Raw genomic sequence first — 19,442 nt, 5'->3', positions numbered from 1 at the left:
TTCTAAGCTTCTAGAAGCATTGCTCAGAGTTCGTTTAGGAACCCTGATTCTCCAAACCGCCATCTCTCGGTGGAAAGGAGAATGTCCCTAGACCGAAGCTCAAGGCTTCGTATCTCACCGTTGTTCTCAGCAGCTATCCTGATGATGGTGTATCCTCCGGCGGGGATGGTCACCGTGTCCTTGACCACAGGACTCTCCAGGTACCTCGTAAGGCGCCCCTCCTCGTCGAGGCGTATCGCCTTGTCGCGGGACATCCCCGCGGGGAAGGTGATGTTTTCTCCTTCGCGGGGAGTCACTTCCGGCACCGCTTCCGCATCGACGTGGGCCAGGACCCAGAATTTGTATCCGTGGAGGTGCACCGGATGTGTAATGCCCGTGCTGTTACCTAGGGGGGTAGGGGGGCGAAGGAAGAGAGATCAACGGTTGGTCTAGGTCGATTTTCAACCTAAATTTGGATTCGTAACCCGTTTGGGAGCAAGGTAGGCCTAGGCTAGATATCTAGTGGTATGGCACTAGTAAAAGAACTAGGAAGAGAGATTAAGTGTTGGTCTAGGCCTCTGATGGTCGATTTTAAACATAAAATTTGGATTCGTAAGCCGTTTGGGAGTTAGGTAGACCTAGGCTAGATATCAGCTCTTGACAGAATTAACAAAAACTAGGCCCTAAATCTAAAGTTCCTTTACCTTCTCCAATCAGAACCATATCCACAACACTTCCGACGTTAACCGTGACGATGTGGAGGCATTCGCAGAAGCCCTCTGAGCAATGGGCTTGACGGACGCCTTCAGAGCTGCAATTCTCTGCCCTCAAGGGCTTCTGGTCCACCAGAAGCGGGGTGGAGCTGCCTCTGAAGCTTAGGTTGTTGATCTGGGGAGTTTTGACCCGCTTGGAGGCCTCTTCTGCAGAAGGAGGAGGAGGAATTAAGGTATTTTTGGTGACAGATTCCAGGTCAAGTTTAGTAGGAAGAGGTCAAGGTCATCCTTGTGGAGTAAATTGGCACTTTTAGTGAGAGATTCTAGGTCAAGTTTAGGAAGAAGTCAAGGTCAACCTTGAGTGACGAATATCGGTATTTTAAGCTTGACTTGCAAATGAAAAATTGGTATAAAGACTAAATTTGGCTAAATGAAGGAATAAAGGTTAATTGTGAAGAAATCTTTTATACAGTAACGGCAAAAGTACAGAAAATATTGACCCCTCTGTAAGGAAAAATATGTCAAAATCGTGTAAAGAGAAATTAAGTGTTATAAAGATATTAAACAAATTAAGTCTGCTAATGAACATATAAAGATATGGATAAACGTCATACACTCCCACACAAGTCACCATGTAAGGAAAAACCTCTCGCTTGGTGAAAACCCACATGATAAAAACACGTCAAGAAAACCAAAACACAAACAAAGGTGGAAAACAAACCTGTAAAACTCACAATAAATAAAAACACACACACAAAACCCCAGAAAAAAGAGCAAATAATAGAAAAAAAAACTCTCAAATCATTCCCACAAAAGTGACCGGTAAGGAAAAACATCATGACTGATGAAAACCCACTCCAAAACAACTTACAATAAAGAACAAAACACAAAAAACACCAAAAAATAAGCGAATAAACAATAAAAAAAAACCACCTTCATAGATGTTGTAGAACAGGAGTGAGTAGATGTTTTCATTGTGAATCTCCCTGGAGGAGAAAGAGAGGTAGAAGGTCATGTCAGCCTTGGGTTTGTTCATCCTCTCAGGAATTGACCCCTGTGACCTGAGACCCGAGACGCACCTCTGACCTGCTGTGCCACACTTGCCCGTGAAGACATTCTGTGTGGAAATATTTTATTATTATTATTATCATTATACTTGCAGTGTTGTTTTATGACTTAATTTCTATAACATTATTTTGTTGTTTAAATATCTTATATGATTTTGACATGCCACTTTGAATTAAATCATATAAAACAACAAATAACTAAATCGCAAAAACAAGAACTCTTTGCAAGATTGTCCACTCACCATTCCATAGGAATCCGACGCCACCGTCGAGGGATCGATTCCAGGAGCCACGGTGGGAAGGGGCGTCGCCGTGACGTTTGCCGGGAGGTACTGTAGGCTGGCGAACTGTCGCAGACCCAAGCAGTCGTTTCCTCCCTCGACACGGATCCAGTAGGTGGCGCCCTCCTCGCCCGATTCCTGCTCGGCTGAGAACATGGCGTCGTATCTCTCGCCTGGAATGGGGTAGGAATGAGAGTTAAAACCTTGGTGTCGTGTCTTCCTATGTCTCTTCTGGAATAGGAATGGGAGTTAAAAACTTGTCCTCATATCTCTCAGCCTGGAATAAAAATGGGCGTTAAAAACTTGGCGTTGTATCACTTGCCTAGAGTGGGAATGGGCTGATGAATGGTTGTAGGAGGTTATATATTCCCAGGGGTAGGGCCCAAGGGAATTATGAGCTTACAACCTCATCCCTTGTGAAAACAGAAAATGCACAGATGAAAGGGTTTTAAAAGCTTATCCTTACAGTATGGAGTAGGTATACAAGCTTCAGTGGGAAACAATAAGGGCTTGAAATCTACTAAAGAAACAGCTGGATGTGTAAATAAATAAGTAAAAATATAGACATAATAATAAATTAATAAACAAATTTATAAATAGAGAACTGGCTATCCATAACACATATTACAGTTGAAATGCTACACAAAGAGATGGCACTACTCAGTTCATTTTTCCACCGACAGATGGCTCTACCGTTTGTTTACATTTCCCCCAACGCACCTGGGTAAAGCAGCACCGACGAGGCGTTGACGGGGCTGATGGAAGACCCGTCAGCTGTCAGCAGGACGAAATCGTGACTGTCGACGGAGACTGTGACTGGACAGTTCGTCGAAGCTGCGTTGATCATCCTAAGACGGTATCTCTTGCCTGTGGCCCCAAAAAAATAGAAGAGGAATATGTCAAACTCAAAGGACTTTTCAACCTTCATATCCATGAAGGTGGGTTTGGTCAAATTTCGTATTATGAATGCAATTAGTTTCCTGAATACTTCGTCAACTTACTCTTTTCGACCAGGAAGTTGAAGTAAGGTACTTGAGGTCCAGTGTCGTCGTGCTGATAAAAAATAGATATGTATTTTGTACATTAATATAAAACATTAGATATTAGATATATGATATATCAAGGCACAGCAGGGAAATATTCATATACTTGATATCTGGTATAAAACATTAGTTTCTTCAGTATTTTTTTCAGATACTCATGAATTATCGTCTTGATTTCTATTTATTCTCATTAAATGGCTGTTTCTTTTTAAAGAATCAAGCAAACATGTCTTACAATCTTTACTACAAGTTGTCGTCTGAATCTATCTGTAATATTATCTATAAAAAGATTTCTTTTTTCATTTCATATAGCAGACCTAACAAGGTTTCCAATTTACAACAGCACTTCTTAAACGTAAGATGAATTTAAATGATGAAGAATAGGGCTTAGCAATGAGTAGCAACGTTAGAAATGAATACATTTTCAAGCTGTGTAACTCCAAAATAAAAAAAATTCTAATTCACCTTGTGACGTCCCTGACCGTTGATGAGGATTGACTGAGGTTTTGCCTCCTCTCCGCTGTTCTGTTGCAGGACGTACTTGTTCTGCGTGGAACTGTGGAACCAATCGTTCACCTGCGAACAGAAGAGGGTTTTGAGATTCTACCATCTTGTGAAGGAAGAAGAAGGACGCAAGAAGTGAGATATTATCAGATTTGATTCAAATGCCCCACGTTTTGACGAGTGCACTTTTCATTGGATGTGGGAATTTGATATTTGCTCTGAATTCTGAGGCAGAAATATGCTGGCTTCTGATCAGTAAACCAGAAATCATTATGATATCAAGGCATTGGCGTCTGGAGTAAGAAGAATGCAAGAAATAATGGCAGGTTTTATTCAGATGCCTCACGTTTTATTTTTGTACTTTTGTTTGGAGACTGGAATTTTAAATTCTGAGGCAGAAATATGCCAGTTTTGATTGGTAAATAAGACATTCTTATAGTTTCAAGGCATTGGACATTGGCGCGCAACTGGAATTAGTTTTTGAAGCTGCTCTAAGGACATCTGAAGTATCAAATGGTCTTATTGTCTTGTGGGAAAAGCAGTTGTAAACGTGGTCTAACAGGGAAACTTTTTCGTTTTGAGAGGTTCGCCTTAAAATGATAAATATTCTCTTCCGTTGCTTATCTTGGCTGGTTCTTACAAGAACAATTTGTAAATCGATCTCTGTACATAGGACGTAAGCCTATATTTGAAAAAACTATTATCTGATCGAGCATGCAAACAAAAAGTGAACTGTACTTTAGAACAAACCTTAGTTTTTAAGACATTCTCAAGTCATATAGAGGACAATTGTCTTCAGCAATCGAATAAATAAAGAAAAATGGGATAAAGATGACGAGAAACGAGGAATGGGTATTGTATGGAAATTAAGAAAAGTAGAACAATTGAAGACTGGAAGTCTAAGGTCCCAGCATCCTGGAAGATATTTAAAGAAGAGGAAAAAAGAATTGAGATACTGCTGACGCCAAGAGTTCCTCACCAAAAACATGTGTTCGGCCATGCCCTGCATTGGGTCCTTTTCCAGGGATTGGTGGACCACCAGAGGACCGAAGACCCCGTCGCCTCTTTCCAGACCTGCGAAGAGAAGGGGAATCAGAGATCAGTTTATTCTTTCCAGAGCTGAGAAGGGGCCTGGAATCAGCGCTCAATTTATGCTTTCAAGATCTGCAAGGAAAATATGAATCAGAGATCATATTTATTAGCCTGTCCAGACCTGAGAAGGGAGCTGAAATCCAGACCAGTTTGTTCTTTCCAGACCTGAAAAGGGAGCTGGAATCCCAGATCAGTTTAGCCTTTCCAGAACGGGGGAGGGACCTGGAATCAGAGAATAATTGAGTCTTTCTAGACCAGAGAATAGAACTGGAATCAGAAGTATTCATAAGTGCCCTTTCCAGTAAACTAACCTGTTGAAGCGTGCCAAAAGTGCGTTCCAGGATCCGTGGCGTCGAAGGAATACCTGAAGCCTGACCCGGGGGGTATGGGGCACTGCGTGACACCCGGGGCACCGTCCATGAAGGGTGTGGTACGCGCCGTTGGCACCGCTGCCGTACGACCCAAGGTCAGGCCGTGCCAGTGGAGAGAAACGGCCGTTGAGGGCAGGTTGTTGAACACGTCTACCAGTACCTTGTCTCCTGCACAGACCTGTGATGGAAAATGAGGTAGATTACGTGTATCAAAGCCTTTTGTTTATCAAATCAGCTGTTTTGAAAGCAAATACCTACAATATCCTTATGGGAGCCTTTGGTAACTCGATTACCTTATTATTACCTGAATTTTAACACATTGTTAGCTCTTCTTCATAGAATTTTAACATCATTATCTCCTGCAATGCTAAACCTCATTAACTGTATCGAAGCCTTGTGTTTATCAAATCAGCTGTTTTGAAAGCAAATACCTACAGCATCCTTATGGGAGCCTTTGGCAACTCTATTACCTTATTATTACCTGAATTTTAACACATTGCTAGCTCTTCTTCATAGAATTTTAACATCATTATCCACTGCCATGCTAAACCTCAGGTTGTGTTTTTTATATAGATTCGTCTTTAGCGGTCACATCAATTTTTTAGCAATCATTGAAAATTGTTTTGATAAGAATTCCAAACGTTTGATTTCCTGTAAAAATGAGAAACAGGACATGATTCTATCTAGAATTCATTGTGTATGTAACCTCAGCTAACCAGGAGAGATCATCAATAGAATGCTCGGAGCTGTGTTCCAGTTCTAAATCTGGACCTTTCTTCAGCAGGACTCACCTCTGTGTCACAGTTATTGTTCCAGAACAGAGTTCGCCTGTGTTCCAGTCACAAATCATGACCTATCCCCAGCAGAACTTACCTCTGTGTCACCGTTAATGTTCCAGAACGGAACTCGCCTGTGTTCCAGTTACGATCCATGACCTATCCCCAGCAGAACTCGCCTCTGTGTCACAGTTATTGTTCCAGAACAGAGCTCGCCTATGTTCCAGTTACGAGTCATGACCTATCCCCAACAGAACTTACCTCTGTGTCACCGTTATTGTTCCAGAACGGAACTCGCCTGTGTTCCAGTTACGAACCAAGACCCTATCCCCAAGAGAACTCGCCCGATTCTAGAACAGAACTCACCTGGATCGCCGGTCCTGGAATGGTTTTGTCGGCTACCACGACCATTCGTCTCTTCCCGTCGGCTGCGATACACTCTGGCCTTTCACAGTCAGTGGTATTGCTAGGGCAGTTGTAACATGCCCTGAAAGAGACGCAGAAGCAGAGATTTAAAAATGTATGTATGTTTATAATACAAGACTTGATGATATTTACGATGTATACGGAACCGAAAAGTGGTAATTAAGTGATAGCAAGAAACTGACCTGTCCATAATATATTTCGAGGACGGTAAGAGTCTGCATACCATGACCCAGAATGGGCAGGTCAATGCCCAAACTGACAGTTAATGACCAACAATTTGTGACCCAAATTATGACGAAAAATGTGTCATTCTTGATATTTAAGACTCGATTTGAATATTGCAGTTTCAAATGCCTTTATTTCTGAAAAACAACAAAAATTTCCTTGAGGCACGTGAAGTTTGAGAAACATTACTGAAGTTGGTGAATTGTGATGTACAAGATACCCCATGCCATACCATACCCACTTACATAACCACCTCTGCTTTTGGGCAATTGCTTTGCAACTGACTGAAATGGGCCAATCCATCTTCGTCAGTGTTGATGTGGTCCTGTCTTGTATGGGGGGAAGGGGGGGGGGGGGGGCGGGCTGGGAAGGGGGCTATAAAAAATTCGATAGAGGTTTTGACCGAGAAGATTTGTAAGGTACTATACTCTGTTTTTTTTTTTTTTTTCCATCTGTCCATCCGGCTGCGGTGGTCGTGCATGGTAACACTGCGTCGCGGACTTTAAATAGTTACGCTATGTGTAAGTTTTATGTAAATAAAAGGATATCTGGGTGTACATTTGCAACTGAAATGTGTTTTATAATTTACTGTATGCGAATTACACCGTTAATATTCGAAATAGGATATTATTTAAAGCCCGGGACGCAGTGTTACCATACACAAACACCACAGGCGGATGGACAGATGGAAAAAAACAGAGTATAGTTTTCGTAGCCCTGAGTACATTTGTCAGTCAGTCTGTTGGGTTTTTTTTCTTTTATGTCTTTCTGTCTGTCCGTCCGTCTGTCTTATTTAAGTCCGTCTTTCACCAGTCTCTGAAACTTCTCCTTCCCCTTCACTAGGCCTACCTGGACATGGTTTGGTACAGATGAATCTCCATGCTGAATTGGCACACGCGCTTGTCGCTCTCGTTGCAAGGTCTGTGGCAGAACTCTCCTGTGGGAACGAGAAAAAGATGGAATACACAAGTATATAGATGTATCCTTCGTTATTCTTCCCTTATTCCTCCCTATTCTTGCTTTATTCATTCTCCTTCCCTCATTACCAAAGTACGAACGCCGTCTGTGCGGCCATATATCTGAGTTATCTAATTCTCCATGACTTCCCAGAGCTGCATTAGTCTCACCAATGACTCCTCTCTCTCTATCTCTCTCTCTCTCTCTCTCTCTCTCTCTCTCTATTATTCTTGTGATACGAGAGAGGAATGCGAGTTCCCATATTGGGGCAATAGGCAATTAGCTTATCACGCCAATATACGGACAAGGGTGACCTTGAAAAGTTTGCAGAATGAAATGAAAAGGGTTCTCGGTCTATGTTTGATGTATTTGTTTATATATTTATTTACTTCCTAGCTCCTTCTGTTGTGATGATAATTAATGGTCAGTTCCATTTTATTTAGTTGTTTTATAGGCCTAGAGTTCTGTGGTACTGCCTCCTGCTCTAGTCAGTTACTGTTGTTACTCTGGTTTGCTTAATTAGCCAATTAAGTCTACAGCTCTTTTTTTTTCTCGTGAACTAGAAAAATTAATAGGATAATTAATACCTCCTGTAAATTAGAATTTAACTGACGTACTGTGCAAGATTTCACCACCATCTATGTTTTAGTTCTAATGCATATCCTTACAACCTAGACCTTACTATCGTAAATATTATAAATCCTTCACTTTCTAAGTGAAATTCCTTTCGTATATGTGATAATTCAAGTAAAAAAATAAGTAAATTTACTTAGATACGAAGGAGTATCGATTGGTAAACCAAAATTCTGATTTAGTACTGAACCATATCCTTGCAGCCCTAGACCTTACTCTCGTCCATATTACAAATCAACCATTTTCCACGAGAAAAAAAAGTTTCATATCTATGATGATTATAGTAAACATGAAAGTAAAGTTATCTATATACGATGGAGTATCGGCAGGTAACCCGAAATCACATCAAACACGTAAAGAAAGCTGAACATTTTAACTTAGAACATCGTACTACTTCTACGACGCAAATTCGAGTTAGTGATACACGATCTCAATTCGAGTCGTCTTCCTAAGGTGGTTGAATCGATCCTGGGTTGATTGGTCAATCATTGATTCACTTTGAAGGGAGATTGATCGATTGAATGAAAGAGTTAATTGTGTTGGGTCATTCATGGTTTAGGGAGTACTACTCTGGCCAGTTATAGGAGGAGGGAACTGCGTAAACAGTTTCTGAGCGAACTGGATCTTAAGTAACCTCTGTTGTATAGAAAATATAACACAATCATTTGAATTTTAAGAACAATAGGGCCATGATAGGAAAAAAAAAAAAAAAAAACAAGTGTTTGGCCTCTGGTTCGGCTAAAACCGTTGGATGAGTTGCGTTCAAATTTGTGCAGAGACATACGTAGAGTTTCTCATATATTTTGTCTTCCCCTGTAAGGAGATTATTATTATTATTATTATTATTATTATTATTATTATTATTATTATTATTATTATTATTATTATTATTATTATCAAACCAACAAGCTAAAACGCCCCTTATCTGAGCTGAAAAAAGTGTTATGTTTCTCTCCACTTAAATAAGTAATCAGTCCCTTAGTAACTTGATACAGAGAGAGAGAGAGATTATAAGGAAACAGAGAGAGAGAGAGAGAGAGAGAGAGAGAGAGAGAGAGAGAGAACCAGCACACACATACGCACTACACTATCACAGAGGTTAGCCAACCCATTAGTAGCTGGATAGAGAGAGAAAGAGAGAGAGAGAGACGCACAAAAACACAGAGGCTAGCCAACCCATTATCCAATTGAACTTTATGAGCCATTTAAATAAGGTTAACGTGACTTGTGACAGAGAGAGAAAGAAAGAGAGAGAGACGCACAACTTGCCCTAGATTAATCATGCAGAAGAGAGTAGAAGAAGAAGAAGTTCAACGTCATCTCTGGGATGTAAACAAAACATACGAGATGAGGAGGAGGAGGAGCTCCAAGTTCCCTTAATGGGTAAGTTATTAATTCTTCTTTCGCTTTGTTTGTCTCTTATTCTATTTAATTGTCAGGGGTTTCATTCTGCGTATTAGTGGCACTTCATGCCGTCATTCTTCTTGCGTCTGTTTCCAAAAACCTGAGTCTCAAACCCAAATTTTTAATGATGATTTATCTGAATGGACGAGAAGAGAGAGACGTACAGGGTGTCCATAAAGTCCCGGTACCATTACAAGTATTTATTGCTCAGAATGGTACTGAGACTTTATGGACACCCTGTTTATTGCGCCGTTTTCAGTATACAGCATATAACCAAATCCGTCTCGGTATGATGTTGTACTAGCCGCGGCCCACTAAATTTTGACCACAGCCTGTCCTATATCGTTGCCAGACGCATGGCGTAATTTTAACCTTAAATAAAATAAAAACTGCTGAGGCTAGAGGGCTGCAATTTGGTATGTTTGATGATTGGAGGGTGGATGATCTACATACCAATTTGCAGCCCTCTAGATTCAGTAGTTTTTAAGATCTGAGGGCGGACGGATGGACAAAGCCATTCAATATTTCTCAGAACGATGAGTGTTCGGTTTTGGGATGAGAATCAACACTTTGTGTGTGCGTGTGTCCTTGTGTTAGGATTAATTAGGCTATTTCTCTGGACTATCTCTCTGTGTTTCGTTGAAATAGAGTGATTTCACCATTCGAATTGGCTAATCATAGCTCAGTTACATTGCTGTTGTATCTTTGGAAGTGCTGTTACCTCTCTCTCTCTCTCTCTCTCTCTCTCTCTCTCTCTCTCTCTCTCTCTCTCTCTCTGTCTCGTCCATTCAAATAAATTGTTGCCAATGCTGAAGGCGCCTCTTGGGCGGAGAAGGGGAATTATTCTTGGTAACGTCCTCAAGAGAGAAAGAGATTATACAACCAGCAAAACTCTTGGAGTTCATTTTTATCACTGCGTTACCGAGTCGCCCAGACGCGTTCGTTCATTCATTTGTCTTCTTAACCAATGTGGTTGCACGTTTTCTAACGACAATTCGCCTTGGTTGAAGTTGCTTTTGCTAAACAATTCTATATTTCCCTTTTATTGCCTACGTTCTCCTTGATTCTACAAATGAACCCTTTTTCTACAGGTACCGTGGAATTCTATATTACTTTCTGTTGACTATGCTGTCTTAGATACTATATATATATATATATATCTTTTTCTATAACTGCTGTGGAATTCTATATTACTTGCTGTTGTCTATGTTGTCCTAGAATCTATAAACCCCTTTCCGATTAATGTCTTTCAACCACGGATAGAAATAAACATGCTACGAGAATATTTCAGTGAATTAGTTTAAAAAAAAAAAACAACAGCAAAGGCGTTGCAAAGCTTAAGATCACTAAGCAGATTCTCTAGTTGCCGAGGAAACCTATAAACCGCCTCTGTATAAACGAAAGACTATAGAGACCAGGAAAACTCTATCATTATTTCCAGCCAAATCAAAGACCACCATGACCTTGTCCAATACATTAGCGATGCATCGTGTCTCTGGCAACCACACGCCATCTGACTAGCGGAGTACCCAAGGAGAGTATGTTACCACTTGTGACTTTTAAAATATTTATGTAAAAAAATTGAGTAAATAAGTGATAAGCGTGAGAGGGAAGTAACTTGGATAATTTTATTTATGGCATTTTAATGTTAGATGATGATGCAACGTGGAGAGAGAGATATAGAGAGAATTTTAATGTGTTTGATAAAGTTAACAGGAGAGAGGGTCTTATCATTCCTTTATATGGTTGTTAAGAGAAACATTGAGAGAGAGAGAGATAAATACAGAGAGAGAGAGAATACCGCCATATAAGCACTTAATTTTTAATTTTGTCAATCAGTAACATAGATTTCTTTTTTAAATTTAATACCCGAAGAGGCAGTAGTTAAGGGCATTCCAAACACCACTTAAGAAGGAAATCATCAGAGCAGCTTGAATCTCGAATCCACAATCTGCTTCTATAATAATTCCCACGATTTCAAGGCGAGGGAAACATTCTCTCTCTCTCTCTCTCTCTCTCTCTCGATCTCGAATAGCAGACACAAACAAACAAATATTAGACGTGTTTGCATCTCCGTCACCCGCCCAGTCATTAGTGTTAATAAAGTCTTCCTCCTACTTAAAGATGCTGGCATCTCTCACCCGCCCATTCTTAGTGTTAATAAAGGTCTTCCTCCCTACTTAAAGATGCTGGCATCTCTCTCTCCTCTCTCTCTCTCTCTCTCTCTCTGTGTTTGAAGATCTTCACTGTGATAGAATGGTCATCACACTCTTCTCAATTTTTTTTTGGGGGGGGCATTGCTGGGCATTATTGATCATACCCATTCTCTCTCTCTCTCTCTCTCTCTCTCTCTCTCTCTCTCTCTCTCTCTCAAGTGGAATGTATATATATACTACATATATAATTATATATTATATATATATATACTAATATATATATATCTATATATATTATATATATATATAATAAAAATAAATAAAAATATATATATATATAAAAATTAAAATAACCAATGAAAATAAAAATAAATAAATAAATGAATCAAGGCAAAACGAAAAAAGCATATGGGGAAACAACGCTCAAAAAAAAACAAATAACCAAACAAATAAATAGATAAAGTATGACGTTTTGAGGGGCCAGATGAACGAAGCTCAAGTCACACTCCAAATAGCAGCTCCCCAACTAGAGGGCGAGGTCAGCCCTTAATTGGAAAGGCCGCTTGGAATCCAGAAGTTAAACATGAGTTTTTTTTATTATTATTATTATTATTATTATTATTATTATTATTATTATTATTATATTCAGGAGATGAAACCCCGTATGTTATTATTGTTATTATTATTATTCAGGAGATGAAAGCCTATATGTTATCATTATTATTATTATTATTATTATATTTATTATTTTTTATTCAGTAGATGAATCCTTTACAATTTCTTTATTGCCCTGAATGGATTCGTGAGCACAGAGACATCTAGTGAGTGATTTGGTCCCTAATTCATCGTCATTAGTCGTATCGCCTTCTCAGCTTAGTTGATGATCCTTGGCTTGCTTTAGCTAGGCACCACAGACACATTATGTCCTATGAGTCATCGTTTCTTTTATTTTTGTTATATATTTAGATTCTGTCTTAGAAGTCAGTGATACTTTTATTTTTGTGATATATTTAGATTTTGTCTTGTAAGTGAGTGATTGTTTTATTTTTATATATTTAGGTTCTGTCTTGTAAGTGAGTGATTCTTTTATTTTTGTTTTTTATTTAGATTTTGTCCTATAAGTGAGTGATACTTTTATTATCGTTATATAATTACATTTTGTCTTATAAGTGAGTGATACTTTTATTTTTGTGAAATATTTAGATTTTGTCTTGTAAGTGAGTGATTGTTTTATTTTTATATATTTAGGTTCTGTCTTGTAAGTGAGTGATTCTTTTATTTTTTGTTTTTTTTTAGATTTTGTCTTATAAGTGAGTGATACTTTTATTTTTGTGATATAATTAGGTTTTGTCTTACAAGTGAGTGATACTTTTATTTTTGTGATATAATTAGGTTTTGTCTTACAAGTGAGTGATACTTTTATTATTGTTATAATATCTAGATTTTGTCTTAGAAGTGAGTGAAACTTTTATTATTTTTATAATATTTAGTGTGGGCGTTTCTCGTTCTCTGCAAAGGCAAGTGGTTTGGGTACTCAGATGTGGTTAATGAGAGATTTTTTTAAATTAATTTTTCTTTTATTTTTTTGTTGTTGTATCAGGATTGGCTATGCACATATTTTGCATATGTATGTATGTATGTGTATACGTATATATAAACCAGTGTGCGACGATAACCAAACCTACCCACTGTCAAAATTTTAAAAAATAAATAAAGTAACTTAACAAAAGTAGAACCACAAAGTTAGTGCCCAGCCTCATTCTGGCCCTATCAAGGTCAATTTACTGAAAGCAATCATATACGAGCATAGCCCCTCCCCTCCCCCCCCACATCCCCTCTCCTTCTCTCAGCCAACCCCTGACACACTGGGTTCACGCCCCCCCCCCCCCCCCCCCCCCCCCACCAAAGCCTTCCCAGGACTCGCCCTGAAAATTATCAAGTGCCCAATTTGTTCTGCCACAGTGACATCAATTGAAGGAATTTACTTCCTCTGATTATTACTTATTTGTACTATAAATATATCTAAACTTACAGAGTTAGTCATATGTGCAGATAGACACACAAGCAACATGCGATTTGAACACGTGTTTCTGATTAAGCACGTTTTTTCTGGGCAGGTTTGGCATGTATGTGGTTTATATCGGTAGAAGAATATAAAAAAAAAAATCGTACGTACAAGCATTAACATATAAATACACATGCGTACCATAGTATGTATGTGTCAGCACAGTTGGAATTTCAGGAATATATTTAATCTGATGTATTCCGAAGTTATCTGTCAACTTTCCCATCTCACAGTCTCCATCAAGCGTGTTCGAATATGTTACAATTAAACTGATACTTTGCCTCGGCTAATCTTAAACATTTTAGTCACCCTTAACGTGAGAACATCGAATAACCCTCTAATTAAGCGTCCACAATTTCCACTTTGCCTTCATTCACCTCGCAATTGAAACTAACTAAGTTTTGAGTAACAGGAACTCGGCCATTTGTAAAGCGTACATATGCACAAGTCAATTTATGAAGTCTTTTCGCGTTCAGATTAAGCACTGGTGCTTCCAGAAAGAGATGCACAACATATCTAAGCTTACCAAATCTTAACTTTAGACTATAAGAACTGAACATCTATTGGCCCAATAACCTTCCCAGCTGAGGTAGTACTTTTACACAAACTAGCAAGCAAGATATCAAGCAAGGGAAACTCCACACTAAAAGAACTGTAAATCCATTGGCCTAGGTCTTATGGGTGGAAAGTTATCCTTTGATGCCCTTCCTAGCTGAGGTAGAGCACTAAACAAACTAGCAAGCAAGATATCAAGAACTAGAGGACAGCTTCAAGCAGCCCAGAACTCACCTAGGGTTATGTTGTCCTCCTCCTTCCCTGAAGGCGGCCTGTCACTGTGGTAGTGTGTGCGATGTCTCCACCGACTGTCTCCGTACACCCGATGCTGGTGGTACCGGTGGACGAACTTCCCGACCATGTAGTCGTCCAACTCGATGCCCATTTTGTACATGAAATAGGCCTTGGCAGCCTCCGCGCCAAACTTGAGAGCGTACTTGGCGATCTGGATCTTGACGTAAGCACCCAGGACCTTCTTGGCGACCTTGCCCACAGCTAAGCCCCCAAGACCAGCCCCAAGAAGCCCAGCGCCTTTGTGACCCCCATAGCCCATTCCATGATGACCAAAGGGTGACATAAACTTACTCTTTTTGTGGGCTTTGTGAGCTATAACTCCGGCGGCTACTGTCTTGATGACGTCCTTCACCTTATCCTTCTTCGTCTTCTTCTTCAGGGGCTTTGCAAACCCTCCTACGGGGTAGTGGCTGCCGGCAAAGGCGCCTGCAGCAAATCCTCCTGTTGCTAACCCAGTCCGACCAAATCCTCCGCTCGGGAAGCCACCGTAAGAGTGCTTGCTAGCTGGAAATCCACCAAAAGATGAACTGCCTGTAGAGTATCCGTGAGACACGCCGTAAGGCTGATATCCTGAATATCCTCCATAGGAGGGCTGGCCGTGTGAAGGATACCCTCCAAATGGTTGGTTGCTGCTCCCAAAAGGTCTTGATCCTGTGGGATAGCTAGGATATCCACCAACAGGCTGTGTGTGAGTTGGATAACCTCCGACTGGTCGTGTCCCTGAGGGGTAACCTCCAACAGGGTTTGTACCAGTTGGATAGCCTCCAACAGGGTTTGTTCCAGTAGGATACCCTCCAACAGGCCTTGTACCAGAAGGATAGCCTCCAACAGGGTTTGTTCCAGTAGGATACCCTCCAACAGGCCTTGTACCAGAAGGATACCCTCCAACAGGGTTTGTCCCAGCAGGATATCCACCAGCAGAACCTGTGCCACCAGGATAGCCTCCAACAGGGTTTGTCCCAGTAGGATATCCACCAGCAGAACCTGTTCCACTAGGATAGCCCCCAACAGGGTTTGTCCCAGCAGGATATCCACTACCAGGCCTAGTACCAGAAGGATACCCTCCAACAGGGTTTGTACCAGAAGGATACCCTCCAGCAGAACCTGTTCCACCAGGATAGCCTCCAACAGGGTTTGTACCAGAAGGATACCCTCCAGCAGAACCTGTTCCACCAGGATAGCCTCCAACAGGGTTTGTACCAGAAGGATACCCTCCAGCAGTACCTGTTCCACTAGGATAGCCTCCGGAAGGTTGAGACCCAGTAGGGTATCCTGATCCAGGTTGCTTGGGATAAGAGCTACCCGGGCTTATTCCCGTACCTGTTCCAGTTGCCACGCCCGTTCCAGTCGACGGCTTGCTTCCAGACGATCCTGTGTTCCATCCGTACGAAGATCCACCGCTGCTGGAAGACGAGGACCCGCTGCTGCTGGAAGATGAGGACCCACTGCTGCTGGAAGATGAGGACCCACTGCTTCCTGAAGAGGTGTACCTAGTTCCACTACTACTGCTGCTGCTGCTGCTGCCTCTACTGCTGCTTGTACCTGAGGAGCTGCCGCTACTACTGCTACTGCTACTTCGCCTCCGTGATAACCAAGAACTGCCACTTGAACTGCTTCTGCTGCTTCCCCTTGAGCTGGTCCTCTTTGGGGACCGTTTCAGTCGTTTCCCGTTTTCTTCTTCCCCAAACAACAGAGGCGGTGGAACTTGCTCGTGACACTGCAAACCCATGCACTCTTTACTAAGGCCTGTAGAGCCTTCTGCAACAGGAGAAGGAGCTCCTATTTTTTCACGATAGTCTCTCTTCATCGCGTCGATGACCTCCAGAAACACCTCGTCCTCGTCTTCCTCAATCTCCTCTATCTCATTCGAGAGTGACTCCATCAGGGCTAGGAGCTCCTTCACTTGCCTGTGGTGGTCCACTTCGTCTCGTTCCAGGAAGAGAAGTTCGTCCAGCAGAGCTGAACTTGACTCTTCATCTTCATCTTCATCTTCGTCGAGTTCTAGGTTGTAGGACTGGTCTGGTGAGAAGACAGTTTCAGGCAGGGTGATGGGCTGGCCAATATCTGGAATAGAAATAGGTTCATTAGCTACTGATCAAGATCCAGGAATAGAATTGGCTCTACTAGCTACTGATCAAAATCCAGGGATAGAATGGTCCATTAGCTATTGATCAAGATCCAGGAATAGAATTGGCTCTATTAGCTACAAATCAAGATCCTGGAATAGAATTTACTCTATTCGCTACTGATTAAGATCCAGGAGCAGAATTGGCTCTATTAGCTACAGATCATGATCCTGGAATAGAATTTACTCTATTCGCTACTGATCAAGAGCCAATGTGTTACTCTTCTGTCTTGAATTTACTAAAGGCAGCAAGTTTAATCTACTTTTTTATCACCTACTGATTCAAAAGCACTCTTGTGTGTAGATTTTATCTGGGAATTTATTTCAAGAAGGGCTTATAGTTAGTAACTCAAGAATATAAGTTAAAAGACGACTGGAGATGTGAGAAACTGAATAATCGCACTGATGTCAAAAGTAGGAAGTTGGATTGTTGATCTAAATTCCTCTCAAGGATGTAACCATTGCCTAATCGTTGATTTGAAATGTCAGGATCGTAAAACGACACAGTTCCTTTGTTTGCAAACCATAAACGAAAAGGTATCACCAATAAAAAAGTCAAAACCGATCAAAACAAAGTCACTCCTTCAACATTTTCTTGAGAAATGCACAGAAATGTCAAGAAATGCATAAAATGTTCAAGAAAATGCACAGAATTTTCAAGAAATTAATAATTTTTCAAGAAAAGGCACAACAACTTCAAGAAAGGCATAACATTTTCGAGAAAATGCAAAAACATTTCAAGAAAGGCACAAAATTTTCAAGAAAATGCAAAAACATTTCAAGAAATGCATAAGATTTGCAAGAAAAGGCATAACATTTTCAAGAAAATGCACAACAATTTCAAGAAATGAACAAACTGTTCAAGAAAATGCACAAAACATTCAAGAAATGAATAAATTTTTCAAGAAAATGCACAACAATTTCATGAAATCCTTAAAATTTTCAAGAAAAATTAAAATTTCAAGAAATGCATAAAGTTTTCAGGAAAATGCACAATTTCAAGATATGCATAAAACCTTCAAGAAAATACACAGAACCTTCAAGGAATGCATAAAATTTTCAGAATGCACAAACATTTAAAGAAATGAATACATTTTTCAAGAAAAGGCACAAAAACTTCAAGCAACTACACCAAACTTTCAAGAAAATGCACCAAACTTCAAGAAAATGCACCAAACCTACAAGAAAATACACCAAACTTCAAGAAAATGCACCAAACCTTCAAGAAAATACACCAAACTTCAAGAAAATGCACCAAACCTTCAAGAAAATACACCAAACTTCAAGAAAATGCACCAAACCTTCAAGAAAATACACCAAACTTCAAGAAAATACACCAAACCTTCAGAAAATACACCAAACTTCAAGAAAATGCACCAAACTTTCAAGAAAATTCACAAAAACGTCAGTAAAATGCACCAAACTTTAAAGAAAACACGCGAAAACCTTCGAGGTATGCACAATTGGACCACTCGCCTCCTTCGAACGTGTACGCATTCGCGTAGCAGACGAGTATAGCTGAGAAAGTCGCCAGCAGGAGTTGAAGACGACCCATCCTTCCACGGTGGAGTCTTGCCCCTCACTAACTCACGCGGGGCGGCGGGGGGACGCCGCTCTTCAAACAACTACAATAGTATACAAAGGTCTTGAACTTGTCACACAAGGCGAGGAAGATCAGCAGGTTGCCAGTTGCTCTGTTCGTGTTCTGGGAGAGGGAGGATGGATAAGAGACAGAGACAGAGAGAATGACAATATTCATTGACAAATTCACCGAGGAATCTGAACGATTTTCCTTCATAAATCAGGAAGGAGAGATAGAGAGAGATACACGTAAATTATCCCCATTTTCTATAGAGGCATCGATGCCACGTTTTCTGTTCGTAATCTTATGAATGTCGTGATATAAATTATACTTAATTCAACCTCGCTGACGCGACGTCTCGCTCTATAAATGTACGTGCAAGACCCGTAGAGTTTATCGCCCACTTTTGTGTGTGTGTGTGTGTGTTGTGAGAGAGAGAGAGAGAGCTCTATATTATTGGCGATAGTTCTTTACAAATATTTAAGTTTTAGTCCCTGACAGAAGGGATTAGGCTTTTGGATTACCAGTCTCTCTCTCTCTCTCTCTCTCTCTCTCTCTCTCTCTCTTTGCACGATCAACTCAAATTTATTCATTTTTAAACAGCCGTCCGTGATAAATTTTGTAAAATGTACTATGCAGATTTGATTACGTATCCTATCTCTCTCTCTCTCTCTCTCTCTCTCTCTCTCTCTCTCTCTCTCTCTCTCTCTCTCTCTCAATTCAAAAAGTTTTTTTTATTTATTGATAATGCTTTTGAGATTTTACGACTGGCCCATAAAGTTACGGTTTATAGCTGGAGAGAGAGGAAGAGAGGGAGAGAAATGATATGTACTCAAATTGGCACAGTAAAATATATAGAAATTTAACTTGGGCTAAAAGTTACAATTACTCAATTCTGTTGTTTGTGCCAAAGAAAGAGAGAGAGAGAACGAGAGCGCGACACTTCATCGATGCGAAGTGACGGAGAACACCTGTAATTAACGATACAGGTGTGCTATGGATTTCATATTGGTAAATTACACCCAACTCTTGTATACTGGTAATTTAGTTAATCTCAGTGATTACCGCGGAAAGTGAACGGTGTCACTCATTCTTCGTATTCCTTGCAAGGGTGAGAGAAAATCACAACAATGTTTTAGATAGCTTGGCTTATTATTCAATAGCTAGACTTTTTTTTTTTTTTTTTTTTTTTTT

General features: G+C 40.3%; 2 protein-coding genes across 2 annotated transcripts in view; one reads left to right on the top strand and one right to left on the bottom strand.

The window, feature by feature from the left end:
• Positions 1-18,301, bottom strand: part of LOC135207812 (uncharacterized) — a 19,161-nt gene extending 860 nt beyond the window's left edge. Inside the window, exons 1-13 of the mRNA XM_064239669.1 lie at positions 18,143-18,301; positions 14,482-16,605; positions 7,327-7,414; positions 6,193-6,313; positions 4,991-5,228; positions 4,567-4,661; positions 3,549-3,659; positions 3,042-3,093; positions 2,761-2,907; positions 2,002-2,213; positions 1,626-1,809; positions 684-899; positions 119-385 (exon numbers count right to left, since the gene is read on the bottom strand). Of these exons, the coding sequence (XP_064095739.1) occupies positions 119-385; positions 684-899; positions 1,626-1,809; positions 2,002-2,213; positions 2,761-2,907; positions 3,042-3,093; positions 3,549-3,659; positions 4,567-4,661; positions 4,991-5,228; positions 6,193-6,313; positions 7,327-7,414; positions 14,482-16,605; positions 18,143-18,221 (3,934 nt within the window). The 5' untranslated portion in view covers positions 18,222-18,301. The remainder of the gene's footprint in view (positions 1-118; positions 386-683; positions 900-1,625; positions 1,810-2,001; positions 2,214-2,760; positions 2,908-3,041; positions 3,094-3,548; positions 3,660-4,566; positions 4,662-4,990; positions 5,229-6,192; positions 6,314-7,326; positions 7,415-14,481; positions 16,606-18,142) is intronic.
• Positions 9,400-19,442, top strand: part of LOC135207813 (galactosylgalactosylxylosylprotein 3-beta-glucuronosyltransferase P-like) — a 25,584-nt gene continuing 15,541 nt past the window's right edge. Inside the window, exon 1 of the mRNA XM_064239671.1 lies at positions 9,400-9,450. The gene's annotated coding sequence lies outside the window, so the exon portion shown is untranslated. The remainder of the gene's footprint in view (positions 9,451-19,442) is intronic.

This window comes from Macrobrachium nipponense, chromosome 34 (genome assembly GCF_015104395.2).
Source record: "Macrobrachium nipponense isolate FS-2020 chromosome 34, ASM1510439v2, whole genome shotgun sequence".
Taxonomy (NCBI): Eukaryota; Metazoa; Arthropoda; class Malacostraca; order Decapoda; family Palaemonidae; genus Macrobrachium; species Macrobrachium nipponense.
The sequence above is the reverse complement of the archived record's forward strand: the minus strand, read 5'-3'. Positions and strand labels throughout refer to the sequence as shown.